Source organism: Sciurus carolinensis, chromosome 1 (genome assembly GCF_902686445.1).
Source record: "Sciurus carolinensis chromosome 1, mSciCar1.2, whole genome shotgun sequence".
Classification (NCBI taxonomy): domain Eukaryota; kingdom Metazoa; phylum Chordata; class Mammalia; order Rodentia; family Sciuridae; genus Sciurus; species Sciurus carolinensis.
Window position 1 is genome coordinate 120,028,399 of NC_062213.1, and position 15,829 is coordinate 120,044,227.

The following is a 15,829-nucleotide window of genomic DNA, read 5'->3' on the forward strand; positions in this document are numbered from 1 at the left end:
AAAATGAACTTCTGAAACCCAAAAGACATCACTGGACATGTTAGATCATTGTTTTTGGTTTTATCTGTCTCCTCACACTCTAATATACATTCCTTGGAAATTCCTTGTTTGTTTGTTTCACTACTATTATTGAGAATTTCCAGAATCATGATGGGCATAGAGTAAACCCTTAATTCATATTCGTAGAGAAAAGTAATGAGCAAATGACACTGTCCTGATTAAAACCCTGAGTGAGGCCATGTTGCCCTTCGGAGAACCTGAGCATCATTGTAGCTAATGTTAGTGAGGATATGCCCCCTGCACCTTCTGAGTATTTTTCACTTGTGTCATTTTACAATGTTTTGTCTACAAGGTAGCCAGGTCCACTCCTAAATCCACAGGCCAGGGTAGAAGTCCAGATGGAAGTCTACATACCATACATCTACATACTTTAAACTCATATGTCAACCTGTGGAACTATTAACTACAATATGTTCTATTCTCCTAACTTGATAAATATACTTTCATAAGTGAAAATAACCCGAGTCACACTCAGGATAAGAATTCTCAGATTCGGAAAGTGTCCATGCAACTGGAATGTGACAACTTGGAGAGCTTGCTTCTGACCCAAAGTCCACCCCACATTTTTCCCACCCTCTGCTCTGCTGTCACTTGCCAGAAAGGTCACATGTTTAATGTTATCTCTGCAGCCTGCTCAACCAAGTTCTATCCACTCCCCTCTCACATGACCACCCCTTGGCACCGTCTCAGGCCAAGGGTGGTACCTGGAAGGCACAGATCATCAGCCCGTGTACCCCCAAAGCACCTGAGTGTAGTATTGCTTCCTGGGTTTTGGACATTCTCTCTGTCAATGGTAAGCTAACTGAGGACAAGGCCCTCTGTTTAATCAGAATGCCTGGCGCATTAAAAATACTTAAACATGTACTACATAATACTTAAATAAATATTTAAGCATGTAGTGCATAAATCCTTTGGGAACCATTCATATGTGGAATCAAGATTTCATTCTCAATTATCTTTTCTCAAGAGATAAACTAGTGTTGGAGTTATGCAGTAGAGCATTGTTATTATTTATTTTAAAAGCTTCATGTAACCACAGCCCTGTGGTTTATGCCACCGGATTATTTTTGTACAGAATTTTTGCTGAAAACAACCCCCTCATAGAACTCCACACACTCCCCTGATGGAATCTAATGTGGGAACTTTTCCAGTACTAAATTTCATGATCCACCAAAACATGATATAGCATCTGTTTCACATACTTTGAAAACCAAAGGGTAAGTAGTTGCAGTGAAAAATCACTCATTTCCTGCTGCCTTCCCTTTCTTGCTCTAGCTAAGCCACAGGTCAACCTCACTAAACACAACATGAGACTGTCTAAAACCCATTTTAAATCCCAGTTGTATTTCCTCAGATCGTGGGCTATCAGATACTATGCAGCTGAGAATTGTGTTGGTATGGGCCTGTTGAGCCACTGGATTTTTCAAAGAACATCTTGTGTTATTTTTTAGCCAGATTTGGGAGTGATTCAAATGCATATGAGCACTCACCATCACAAGAAAGCATTTAGAAGTTGTGAATTTATATAATCACAAACCTTGAAATGACTTGTAGTTATTCCATGAAATATTTTACCTGGGCACGTAAAACCTTATAATGATGGCTTTTCCTTTTCTCCTGCCCTGTTGGACTTAAGCAGCAGCTCAGTATGGCAGTGATATCAGGGGAGTGAACCATAGGAAGTGCTTCTACATCGGGGGTGATTTCCTACTGCCAAGTAGGAACTTTCTGGAGACAATTTTTACTTTAGGATTTGATTGAGGAGATGTTATTGGCATCTAATAAGGAGAGGCCAGGGATTCTGATAAACATCTCACAATGAACAGGGCACTCTTCCACAGTAAAGAATTACACAGTCCAAATGTCAACAGTACCAAGATCAAGAAACCCTGCCATACAGGTTAAGAGGTCAGGGTCAAACCCATGGTCTGTTTGCTATTAGCCATGTGACATTGAGGAAATTATCTCACCTTTCCAAATCTTGGTTTTGTTATTTTTGAAATGGGGACATCATCTCCCTCCTAAGGGTCTTTAGTGATTAAATGTGTGCCAACAGCTGATGAAGGGGCCAGTACTTGCTAGGTATGCCACACCTCTTAGTGATAGTGGCTGATTCCCAGTGTGGGGCAGAGCCTGGGGGATAGTGACATGACTCCTCAATAGGAACAAATCTGAATAAAGCACAGACTCAAGTAAATCCACCCCCTCCCCAGAGAGTCATTGCCAATGCAAGTCCATGTAAGCATTTTAAGGGAACAATAACTGCCCCTACACCTGGATGCAAGAATGTGCATTTGTGCATTTTTCTGGAGAAATATTAAAGAATTTCATTTACTTCTCAAAGCAGTTTTTAATCTCAAAAAAGTTAAGAATCATTGGTATTAATCTCTGAATGTTTGTGTAGCTCCAAAATTCTTAGCTGAAATCCTAATGCACAAGGTGATGCTATCAGGAGGCAGGGTCTTTTGGGAGGCAATTAAGTCATGAGGGCAGAGCCCTCATTGTGGATTAGTTCCCACATGAAAGAGACTCCAAGTAACTAGCTTGTCCCTTCTGCCATGTAAGGACACAGTGAGAAGATGCCATCTATGAACCAGGAAGCAGACCCTCATCAGACAAGAGATCAGCTGCAGGTGCCTTAACCTTGGACATTTGTCATCTTCCAGGACTGTGAGGAATAAATTTCTGTTGTTTATAAGCTAAGCAGTTTTTTATACTTTGCTACAGCAACCTGAATGCACTAAGACATCATCTGATCTCCTTTTATAGGAAAGAAAGTTGAAACTTAAAGACATGAATGATTTACCCAAAGTCACACACATAATGATAGAACTGTGCCCTGTACCATGTTGTCCCACAGCATAAGACAGGTGACTTTTTTTGAAATGGGTTAGCTCATTTCTCAAGCACAATTCCTTGTTCTAATCCTATTGACTTATGAATCCCTACCTTTGTCTTTTGTGAGTAACCGATCTGTGATCTTATAATTTTCTCTACCACAATCACTCATGTACAGTTCATTTATTGGCTGGGCCTCAGAGTCTTCATTTTAACAAGCCCTGATGTTAAACAAGAAACAGGTGATTTTTTTTTTTCATTTGGCTATTTGAGAACCACTGAAGTAAAGGATTTTAGCTTGTTAGTTTTTGAGTGATTTGTAGAGTAGCCAAAGCATTTCTTTTTTGAACTACATTTTCAGCTTTTCCAGGAAAACCAATTTGAGCTAAAATTACTTTGGCTTGGTCTCCGTCCAAAAGTGACTTTTTTTCCAGTAAGGGGTTTAATATAGTTTATTTTTTAAAATCTGCTTTAAAATTTTTCCATCTGATTGAGACAGGAAGTAGGAAAGGGGGTTTTCAAGCATTTTTTTTTTTTTTTTTTTTTTTTTTTTTTTTTTTTTTTTTTTTTTTTTTTATTTTTTTTTATTTTTTTTTTTTTTTATTTTTTTAATTTTTTTTTTATTTTATTTTTTTTACGTTTACATAGGGTAATGATGTTTATTATATTTTTCCCCTCCCCCCCACCCCTCCCACCCCTCCCACCCCTCCCACCCCTCTTTTCCCTCTACACAGTCCTTCTTTCCTTCATTCTTACTGCTCTCCTTAGCCTAACTCTAAACCTAACCCTAAACCTAATGCTAGCCCCTCCATTTTAGGTAATTTAAGTGAAGAGATCAAATTAGTTCAAAGGAGCTCTGTATGTGTGTGCGTGCGTGTGTGTGTGTGTGTGTGTGTGTGTGTGTTTTCTCACATAAAACACTGATGAGAAAATCACTTTAAGGTACTTTCCCACAATTATCATCATGTGAGTTAGAGTTAAGTAGGATTGACAAGATCACAAACAAAATAAGAAATATATAAGAAACTGTATATGTAATTTTAAAGTCTAAATTTCACCGATCAGGAAATATTTAAGACAACCAGGAACTCTTGTCCTGTTCTTCTCATCCAGACAATCGTTGATTGTCCAAAAAACAAAACAAAACAAAAACTGCTCTATTTTCCTCACTTCAGAAATAAGGTGCCTAAGGAAAATGAATGGAACTTGAGAACATTATGTTAGGTGAAAAAAGCCAGACTCAAAAAGTCAAGGATCATATATTTTCTCTTACATGTCGAAGATAAGGGGGAAAAGGAGGGTGTAATCATGAAATTACTATTACTAGAAGGTGGACTAGTAGAGTAAACGATGAAAAGCAGGTTTCGGGGAGACAACTAGAAATCAAATTGACTAATTATATGTACAAATATATCCCAATAAATCCCACTATTATGTATAATTATAATGCACCAATAAAATTACATTGTAAATAAGGTGTGAGAAGCAAATTGATACCTTAAATTTCTAGAAGTCTATTTCTCAGCATATCCCTTTATTTAATATCCTCAAAAACCTTTGTCTGGATGCTGGATACAGCCCTGAGCCTCCGTAAAAGCAGCTGCCAAATACATGTTAGAAGGCTCCATTAGGGAATTAAGGAGTCATGGAAATCACCCCATTTCTCCTACTTGTTGAACATCTCCATTGAGAGGTCCCTCAGACAACACAGATCAAACTAAACGCTCCCAAGCTTGCAACTTGTTGGGGTGCATGTGGAGTAGCAGTGATTTAACCACCCTCAGGCTGGTCCCCCAGGCATTGGGAAGTCAAAGTGTGTGTATACAGACCCATCTGAGAAGCTGCTCTGAAGGTTTAGAAAGTTCTTTCTCAGATGGGTTAAAGCAATATTCTATATCATTCATTCTGTCATGGCTTCTGTACCACACCGTTTTCCTGTGCTGTCCAAGAACAGCTAGCTCTGTCTTGCAGGATGCCACATGCATAGTAGACATTTGTGTCTACCCCCCAAACATCTCTATCCACATACCTTTTTGGAGTGAGAACCTCTTGTTCAAAAAGTTATTCTTTTCACTTGATTTCAAAGGGGGTTCGACTCTTCTGTGATCCCGGCCCCCTCCCCAATCCCCCAGCCTACTCCAGTCACGAGTTACTCATTCAGAGGTGAACGTGAGTCACTTCTCAGGGGCATTGACCTGCGGCAACCCCGAGGCTCAGGGCAGAATCTCTCCGGGAGACTGAAGCTCAAGTTGAATGTGTGGCCACTGGTGGCAGTCACGCTTTCCACGAGAGGTGCGGGCAGTGAGGAAGAGTTCCTGCGATGTGGAGCTCCGGTTCCAGCAGCGGCAGCCCGTCAGGTTCAGGCATTTGGGTCCATTTCTTGAATTCGGTAAGACTTCTGTTGCTAAAACTAAACTTGAGGTTCTCTGATAATCAAAAAAGATCAACCAAATGCATGATTATGCAGTTTCCTCAACTGGATTGTAACCTCCTTAAGGACATGAAGACATAAATGACACACCTTCCCATCCTTGTGACACATCTTCATACTCCCCACGGTTCCTGGCACCGTCCCTTGAGCGAGACATTAGACAATAGATCCAAGGGATTATTTACTCTATTATTTCTCAACCTATATCTCAATGTTAAAACCCACTCTGAAGAAATAAAATCTTATATTAAAGACACAGTGTTAAGTGGTTAAGAAGTTTGACTCTTGCCCTCCTCATTAAATGATATGAAAGCACTTTAGACTGTTTAAAAAAAAAAAAAAACTGAAATGGTTTTGAGCTCCCCAAACTCTTTTCTTTACCACTGGGCTCTAAATTCTGCACATCAGGAATTACTTGGAAAGCTTTAAAAAGTGTTTTTCCAAACCTTGGGCCTCACACCCCAACTTCTGGTTTAATTGAATAGAGTCTGGGCACCACTATTTTTTTTTTTTTTTTTTTTGACTCTCTGAAATTTGTATTGGTATTGCAACCAATTGATTATTTGGGTCTTCTGGCATTCTCACTATGTTACTTGGCAGTAGCGTAAATATCTCTCTCCATTTATACAAGTTTGTTTTCTTTTGCAATAGGGGCCTTAAACCCAGGTACTCTCTATTACTGAGATATACCCCCGGACCTTTTTATTTTTCATTTTGAAACAGGGTCTCACTAAGTTGCCCTGGCTGGCCTCAAACTTGCCACCCTCCTGCTTCAGCTGCACCCTGCTATCATGAACATTTTTTTAAGAAACGGAAAGGGAAAAAATTGCCATTTGATATTCTGTTCTTGTATGTGTGTGTGTGTGTGTGTGTGTGTGTGTGTGTAAAACTCATTATACCATAGGATGTTTTAGACACATTAGTACTGAAATTAGTTTCAGAACTTTTTTCTTTTCTTCTTCTTCTTTTTTTGTTATTTGTTTGGGGTGCTGGGGATCAAAACCAGAGCCTCACACATGCTAAGCAAGTGTTCTATCACCGAGCTGTATCCCAGACATATTTCATTTTTTTAAAGCAAAGATTGGGTGATTTTTTTACCTACTACTCTAGCTTGATCTGAAAATGATTGGAATGTTACAGACATTAGATAGTTAGCATTTATTATGGCCAAAAGAGCATTTAGAAGAGGAAGCTATACCACTTCCACATTTATCCATTTAAAACCCAGAACTCTGAAACCAGAAAACAGAACTCTGAACCATGTGAAACAGCACAATGCTTGCCCACCTCAAAGAAGCCTTCTGGAAACAGGTTTTTGGATCGACTTCATGCAGTAAAACTGCACATGAATGTTAGCTGGCTATGATACAGACTATACAGAAAAGTGTTGAAGTAGCAGGCCACACTGCTGCCTTAGAACAGTCAGCTTGCAAGGGTGACCTTGGCTTGTGCCTGGGAACCTGACTGGTAAACAGTTCCCTATGCTGACAAAACTTCCTCTAAATGATGAGGGTGGCTCACTGTACCTGGACTGTGCAAATATGGTCTATGCTGAACACCTGATTTCCTTCTGGCATCTGGGATTTGGGTCTGTGCTTGGCAGAGGTGCCTCCACAGTCAGCCCCCAGTGAAAACCTTGGGTGCTTAGTCTCTAATGAGTTTCCAGGGGGCAACACGTCACACATCATCACATCGTTGCTGGGGGAAATCAGCGTGTTGTGTGAATCCACTGGGAGGACTCACAGAAGCCCACACCCGGTTTCCTTCAGATCCTTTTCTCTTCCCTTTGTTGATTTTGCTTTGTATTCTTTCTCTGTAATAAGTTTTAGCAATGTGTGCAGCTTTATGCTGAGTCCTGTATTTCTGGAGAATCACAGAAACTGGGAGTGGTCTTGGGGACCCCCAACACACAGAGCTTTCTCATCTGAGATCCTAACTTAGTAATTGACTTTTATCTCTCCTCCAGACCATATGGGTGAACTTTTGCTCTTTTGGTTTACCTTAAAATTAACAATCCTAACTACCTGTCACTTAAACAGTAATCCTTAATTAAGGATAATTTCCCCAACAGATTTGACTTTAAAATAGATCAAGCTATTTGAAAGTCTTCCGTTTGTCAGTTTCGTTGATTTTTAAGGTTGCATTCAGCAGTCCCACCTCTTGTCATGACAAGGCAGTGTCCCTCATTCAGCCTCTGGTGCAATAGCAGAGGAGAGAACTCCCAGGTGGGGCTCTGTGGTGATGTGACATGAGATTCACATGATGTGACATGAGCTTGGTGATTCTGCCACCAGTGTTTCTGCTAACAAATCACAGTTCCTTTTGCATAATTGCCATCTGATGCAGCTCCTTGCCATTTATTCCTTGGTCAGTGTTAAGATTTGGATCTGGAATATCTCCCAGAATTTCGTGTGTTGATCCTCAAAGCAGAAGTGTTCAGAGGTGAGGTTTTAAGGGGGTGATTGGATCTTGAAGGTTCCAATCTCATGAATGGATTAATCCATTAACAGAGTCATGGCTTTAATGGGTTTGGGAGGGGGGACTTTTATAAAAGTGAGCTTTCTGCTTCCCGGTTACCATGAGGTGAGCAGCACTGCTCCACCCATGCTCCCAGATGCAAGCCTCATATCCGTGCAGCCAACATATCATGGACTGAAACCTCAGAAACCATGGGCCAAAATGAACCTTGTTTATCTCAGGTGTTTTGTTACAGTGATGGAAAGCTGACTAACACAGTCAATGAAGGTATGTGGTCTAAATGGTAAAGCAAACTACAAACCACACCAAAAGTAGCAGGAAAAGTCTAGGATTGGCCAGTCATACTTGTGAAACAAACTGGTATGAAGAGTGGTCAAGGGAGAAAGAGGAACTGGATATTATTCATTTCCTCAAATCAGGAAATCCTGGGCCCATTCAATCCTTGCTGGTCACACAGCAGATAGCACGTTACAGTGCCAAGTGCTTGAATGGTTAACTGGTTACATGTTTCTAAAATTGATAGATGCCCCTTAACATGTCACTTATGGGTGGCATATCTCTGAAAGTGTGTAGAATGGTGTTAAATGTCTCTGCCTGAAAGAAACCTAGATTTTAGAATATGGTTCTCTCTCTTCCAAAGTTGGTTGTTTTGTTTGTTTTTAAACACAAAGGTGAGCCAGTTATTTTAATCCTAAGTCTCGGGTCCTCTGTTTCCTCCAAGTTTTATTAAACTTTCCCAATACACAGAAATATTATATTTACACAAACTATAATAAAGTTACATTAGCTCTGGGAAAGATCAGATATGTGATAGATAGATAGATGATAGATAATGGACTGTCATTATTCTATTTTTTTTTTCATTATTCTATTTTGATCTCTAGTTTCAATTTGTTTTTTGAAATTTCTATTCCACGCACCTGACATCAGGATTTGGGGGAATCTGAACGTTGAGATTGACAATCCCACATGAAGATACTCTCTCTTCTTAAAATGAGTAAAATTAATCCCAATAAAAAGTCCTGGAGTTTCCCAACTCAGGAAGAGAACAGATATCCTGTGACATTTGAGAGGCCTACTTATCTCATCATAAGTCTCACCATCAGTTGTTTCAAAATTCAGTGTCCAAAGTCTCAATTCTCTCCTCCGTGTTGCACTCAGTATTTATTTAAGGTACAGGGGATTGAACCCAGGAGCACTTAACCACTGAGCCATGTCCCCCAGACTACCCCCTCTTTTTTTGGTAGAGACAGGGTCTCACTAAGTTGCTTAGGGACTCGCTAAATTGCTGAGGCAGGCTTTGAACATTTGATCCTCCTGCCTCGGCCTCCTGAGCCACAACTGCTATTTTTTGAAGTCACTTCAGATACTTTTGAAAGTGTCATGACAAATAAGCAAAATACATCTGATAGAACATTACCCCCAAAATCTGATGTTTGAATGTTAACATTGAAGCTTCAGTCATGCCTACAGTTACTACCCATTTCTCACTTGCAGTTCAATTTCTCAAAAATGTTTTAGTAAACTTGATTCGAACCAAAGAAGAAATATCAAGTGGCAATGTGATGCACCTCGATTTCAAGGGCATGCAGATTTAAAATGATGCATGAGAAGTGAAAAGCCCAGCTAATTTTGTTTGTCCATTTAAAACTGGTCCCCCAAATACATTTTACATTAAGACATTTTTTAATATGTTTCTTTTTGGCACTTACCAAAAAAGTTTAAAATTCTCTAGAAAAGCTATTTTTCTCCTTCTTGATATGATTATCATAATTCAATCCATAGAGGAGGAACTGGGTGGGAATATATTAACATTTCAATTCAGCTCAAAATAACTTAATTATTTTTTACTTTCTTTTATATGCTATAGTTGTCACCCCTATGCAACCAATGTGTAAATAAAGGAGTTTTATCTTCTGCTTTAAGTTATATCCTTCTATAATTGGAATTATCCCTAATTAATCTTCTGGGAAGACAAACAGTGACCAAATTCTTGCAAAGAAGAGTGGAAGACTTTGCAGGCATCATTAACTCTGCTGGATGACAGTACTTAAAGAGTACAGACCTCTTCCATGACATGCATACTGTTCCGCTTATACAGCAACAATTGTTTACAGAGACTCTTAACATATAAATGGTTTAGCATGTCACCAAAGAAAGCATGAAAATATACTTGTGTACCTAATAATTAATCATGTTCCTGCTATATGTGAATCACAGATGAATATATATTATATGCTAAGTAATCTTTCCAGATGTCTTTTGATGTTTATCAACCATTTTGCATATAATAACAAACCCATGTAAACCAATAGGTAAGAAATTTGTTGAAACTAACTAGTTGTTCTTCGTTTTTGTTTATTTTTTTCATTTTCTTTTTCACAATAATTCAATTTAAAAGAGATTTTTCTGCCCTTCTTGATGGGGTTCGCTGATTCATAAATCTCTTATCTAAGATATGGTCCCATGGTAACTGTCCCATGCAGTGTTATAAGGATAGGTAATTACATATTCCTAACTCCAAAAATGAAACCTTCCCATCCTCAAGGAAGGTTTGAAAAAAAGGAAAAGAAAACCAAAAAACACAACTCAGAAACATCCCAACCCAAAAAGATCCAGTTTAATACCTAAAATATCTCCAATAAATTGTGCAGCCTCTTCTTCCCAAGCTGAAACTTCAGGATAAACATCCAACAGATGTGAAGTTTGTTCCATCTGATGTATTTCTAGAATTTCTCCATTAAGAAAAAGGGTCAGCCTTTCTCAAAAGGAACTGATGACTAGTGTGTTACACAACAGTCACCAATAATCATAAATGACCTAGCAGGACCCAAACACTGATCATGATCACTATTTTACTAACAGAAAGGAAACTGGGAGAAAAAGGGAAGGAGAACCTAACATTTTCTGGCTTCTGTGAAATTCAAAGCACAAAGTTTGAGCTCATGTATTTTCAGCAATGGTCACAAGCTGGAGGGTCAATAAGAGATAAACTAAAAATCCAGAAGGAAGATCTGGAGAAACCCAAAAGGAACCAACCACATTGAGTCAAAAAGAAAATGATAAATTTCAGCATATTGATAACTCCAAATCCAAGTTATAAAAGTCAAGAAGTAAATTGCATAAGACTTTAACTATTTATTAGCAGTGTATTCTTCTATACTTTAAAATAGAACAAAATATATTTTGGAAGATAAACTATTCATAGCAAAATACATGTCAAACAATCTTTATTACTGGAGTAGAATTACTTTGCTATATACTTTCTATATTATATACATCCCCTTCTTGGTGTATCTATGTATGCACATGTGTACAAATAATTTTTAAGACATACACATGTAAATACATATGATTTATATACACACATAATTATGGAAAATTTACAGTAGTCAACTTTATAATCATTTTAACAGCTGCACACAATTAGTGTTCACAGAACTAAAAACATCAATACGGTTCCCTTTCCCCTACTTCACAAACATCATCTTAATTACTTTTCAATGATAATTTGAAAAAATACAATCATCTTCCTATATAATTAACTAATCTTTTTTTACAATAACTCTTAATAAAATACTTTTCCAGCTTTAGAAAAAAATATACAATTTAATTCCACTTGTTTTAAGACTGGATTCCTAAAACATACAGTTCATTTTTTGTTTTTGTTTTGTTTTTCATCAGTTGAGTGCAACTTTTTGGTACTGCAGTTATTGAAGGTTATGTTAACAAACCTGAGTCAAACATTCATTCAAATGTCTCTTTAAAAGCGTAAAACATGAACAAGATGTCTTGCTGAAGCACATAATAATAGTCTCAAGGTACCCCTCCCTAATAAATACATTATAAATAACTCAACTGCTCAGAGTCAAGCCCTTCACATGAATCCCCTGACCCAGCACTTGCAGGGTGGGAGTGAGTCCATCCTTAAGCAGCCGGAAGAGAACCAGGATCTAGGGCCCTCCAGCTCCTCCCGGAAATGAAACCGACAGGCTTCTAGAGACCTAAATAAAAGATTATACTCACATGAAAGGGCTATGAGTACCCATAAGAGGATCCTTTCATTTTCATCTTAGGTTCCAGATACACCTGCGTGTGCGTCAGGGAATTATACTCTGTTCGTTTCAAAATAACTCCCCGGATATAAAGAACTACTTAGCAGCATCTTTTTCAGTTTTTCCCTCATTGATTTAAACTGGTGTCAGACCACATGTGATTTACATGGAAACAACCACCTCGTACCAAAAGCAGAATATTCTAATCGAGTTAATAACTCTTTTGAAGTGCTTTTCGGTCATTAAAATCATTATTGTACAATTAGAGATAGAGCTCTCAGAGACTTTGGATGTGGATTTTAAAATATGTAGCCCTCTTCTGCATATGTACAAGAGAAAAATAGAGGCAAAATAAATGGTTTAAGGCATTTTTTAAAAGCACTTTTTTTGAGAGGAGGGGGAAAAAAAGCATTTGGAATGTTCAGTCATTTCAGAGAAAAAGCATGCTTTCAGGAGAAACATCCTGAAATGAAGATTCTAATCTTCAACTGGATGTTGTTATTTTTTTTAAGCTTCCAAGGATACAAAACTAATCTCAATGGTTCAAAGAACAAAAATGAAGGAGAAGGGTTTTGTCCTAAATAAGCCATATCAAACGATTCTACTCTTGGTAGAAATAAACTTGGAGGAACTCTTTAAATTAGACTGACATCCCCAAAGAACACAATTGATCTGTCATATTCACAGTGGGAACATAAAAACCACTTCCTAAAAACTTTCTCCCTTTCTTTTTCTTAATAGAGAGGAATTATTAATTCATTGAAGACAAGACCATACTAAAACTAAGTGTAGAATACAAATTTTTGGTAGCAAACAACAGGAAAAATCTAAATCAAAATATAGTCTAGTTTTTACATAATTTTATACATTTATAAATTTATCAAAATAGTCTTTTGAAGTTCACAATACATACATAATGTAACACTGTACATGTAAATGTAATAACAAATGTATTACCGAAATACATTAAAAATAGCTTTCAAAATACCAAATTCAACATTAAAACTGTCATAAAAAGTGTTGAAATCTCCATAAACATAGTTTCAGTGCATTTACAGTAGTCATTAACCAGCTGTCTGGTTTCAAGTCTTTTGAAGGTGTTATCTTAGTGCTCTCTCTAATTTAAGGTAAGAAGGCAGAGACATCCTTCCAGCAAGCTGGTGCCCTCCTCCGCATCGCTTGTCCAGATGTCTAAGAAGGAACAGCTTCCATCGAGCAGCAAGGCCTTAGTAAGGAACATATTCAGACTGAAGGGACTGTGCGGGGAGAGACATAAGCTCAGGTTAAATTCCATCACATGTAAAACTGCTTGCAAATCATGCAGCTTCCTCCTTCAACACAAGGCAGTTTGGGTCTATTATATAAAAGATAAATGAAATAAACTGAGAAAAAATAGAAAAAGATGGGGGAACAAAGCATTTGCTAGGAATTCAGCTACATAAAGTGGTTGTAAGAAAACTTTGTTTTAAAAGGCTTACTAAGATATTAAGTGATTAAAATTACATATTAATTGAAAATGAAGAGCCTACCTAAATTCAGTTTTTAGACTTTTATGCAAAATATTGATTTTTACTCAAAAAATATTAAATGATATATGCAACTTACTGAAGATGATAAGAATAAGCCTTGAGAAGATATATGCTTTTCATTTAATATATATCAATGACTTATTAATACTTGCAATTTAATATAATTAGTCACCATTTAAATAAATTTCTTAAGAATGTCTGGATTTAATAAATAAATATGGTACAAATCCTTTCTAGACATACAAAGTACTCTCAGCTTTGAAATCTGATCTTAAGACTCGAAGGCACAGACACAGGGAGCCTCACAGTCAAAACAAACAGCAGACAATGTTCAAGTAAACAAACAAGTTACTCCCACGTCACATTAGATACCAACATGTAAAAGGAACATGAGTGGGATATGTAATCAGAAAACATGGATAGTAGATATAAACTGGTGAAGATAAAGAGAGAGAGAAAAGGTTTGCCAAATAGTTACTTTTGTACAGCAAAAAATAGAAAGACATAAATCAATACAAACATTAGCAAACTTTTTTGCACAATCTTCTACTCAAATGCCTTAGAACAACAAAGATTACTTGATTTTCTCCCAAATGCCTTCTTCTCTCACCCAGAAATTATTTACAAAATTGGTCTGCAGCATTTAATTAACAGGTCTTATGAATTCTGAAACTAGTCCATTTTGGTGATATTATAGGTGTCAGCAAAAAAGAATCTATCCATTTTCCAAAGAACATAAACAAGGATTCAAACTACTTTTGTTCAGCTTCACAGTTCCAATGAATTTTATATCCTATCAATAGCCATTTACTAAGTACAGTGAGTCAAGAGTTACAGTACCTCATCTTGAAAGACCACATTGTCATCACAGGAACGAAATGAAAAGACAGAGTTATCAACAATAAATAGTAATATACATAGTGTAAAATGAACATTGTGCACTAGAAAGGGTTAGGACAGGAGTTGAAAGGGAAGGAGGAGTGGTTTCCCAGGCTACAAGTGTCAAGGAAGAAATATCAAGAGCTGCTAGGAAGAAGGGAAAAGGTTGGGTAAACTGACTTTCTTGATATCAGATGGGGTTTATGCTAAGGTTTCAAAACAGGAGTGATATGATCAGGAACAAGGACACTATAATATAAATATACCTGAGTCCCCAGAGGGAATTAAAAAGCTAGGACCCTGAGAAAATCCAGTAAAGCTTGTCAAACACCTTGACGCAAACCTACTTTTAACTTGCAGGATACCAGTAACCATACTAGCATTTCAGCCTAAAAGGATCTATGTGATTTTTCTAGTTGCTCTTCCCTAGTTTCTTCTCAAGTCTGGCAAGCAGCCAGAGGCAGAGCCAGGTAAGTCTCCCCTGCTACGAGAAAACCACATGTGCACGTTATAAATCAGCCAGTGCTTTATTGAGCATATATAACTTTTGCTTTTGTCCCAATTACAAAAGTTGTACATGTTTTCACTAATATAATTAGAAAATTCAAATTGCTTATAAATTTAGAACAAAATTGTATTTATAAGGACCTCTAAAGCTCCGTCAACTCCCAATAAATAAAGATACAGCAAATAGACACTAGACAAGTGACCACTGTCAAAATGAACTTTCCTCTAGGACACTTATGTGTACATCAGAGTATAGGGAGTAAATAGGGGTGTGTGTGCTTTTATTTGTTTACTTTGTGAATAATGGCACTCACTGATCTGGAAAGCAGAAAATATCTAAAATGCCTTAAGGCTTTCTTTTACTCATATGAAATATATATATTCGTTAGTCTCCTGGCCAAAGCCTTTGCTTTGACCTAGCAAAACTCACAGAGTCTAGGTGGTGTTTAATGCAGTCTCAAATACAGTTCACGGCCATCCCTACTGCTTCCTTTTTCACACATCCAGTTTGCTCTCTCACACTGCAGACATGGCACAGCAGGCCTCCACAAACAAATGAAGACAATTTGGCCAAAAAAATGGGCTGTCTGCAATGCCAGTTCATTCATTCAACAATTATATATGCTAGGCAGTGGGGGTGGAAATGTAATACCAAAATCCTCAAAACAAAACATACTCCATGATTTCTTTTTTTAATACTTTTTAGCAGTAGATGGATATAACACCTTTATTTTATTTATTCATTTGTATATGGTGCTCAGGATCCAATCCAGTGCCTCACACATGCTAGGCAAGGGCTTTAACACTGAGTCAAACCCCAGCCCATCCATGATTTCTTTTTATGGTATAATGAAAGTTCAAAGAAATAAAAGATCAATAAAAAGTTTAAAAAATTATTCTGACTTCAGTATTTATAAATTAACTTCCTTTTAATCTAACTTACAATAAAAATCTTAATGCAAATGGACTAATGAAAGAAGAAAATTGTTAAGAGTCTACAAGATCTACTAGTTTTAACAAATCACAAGTAACCTCTCAAGGCCTTTTCCCTG

The 15,829-nt window shown here is 37.4% G+C and overlaps 1 protein-coding gene and 1 long non-coding RNA gene across 5 annotated transcripts in view; one reads left to right on the forward strand and one right to left on the reverse strand.

Annotated features, from left to right (window-relative positions):
- The first annotated feature begins 5,155 nt into the window (after positions 1-5,155).
- Positions 5,156-15,829, forward strand: part of LOC124990391 (uncharacterized) — a 69,983-nt gene continuing 59,309 nt past the window's right edge. Inside the window, exon 1 of the long non-coding RNA XR_007109764.1 lies at positions 5,156-5,287. This is a non-coding gene — a long non-coding RNA (uncharacterized LOC124990391). The remainder of the gene's footprint in view (positions 5,288-15,829) is intronic.
- The window catches only part of Cdc14a (cell division cycle 14A), a 170,028-nt gene continuing 166,486 nt past the window's right edge, over positions 12,288-15,829 (reverse strand). For all 4 annotated transcript variants that reach the window (XR_007109763.1, XR_007109762.1, XR_007109761.1 and 1 more), the window contains one exon: positions 12,288-13,118. Coding sequence is in view for 1 of the 4 variants with exons in the window: in XM_047560390.1 (XP_047416346.1) it covers positions 13,089-13,118 (30 nt within the window). In the remaining 3 variants the exon portion in view is untranslated. The remainder of the gene's footprint in view (positions 13,119-15,829) is intronic.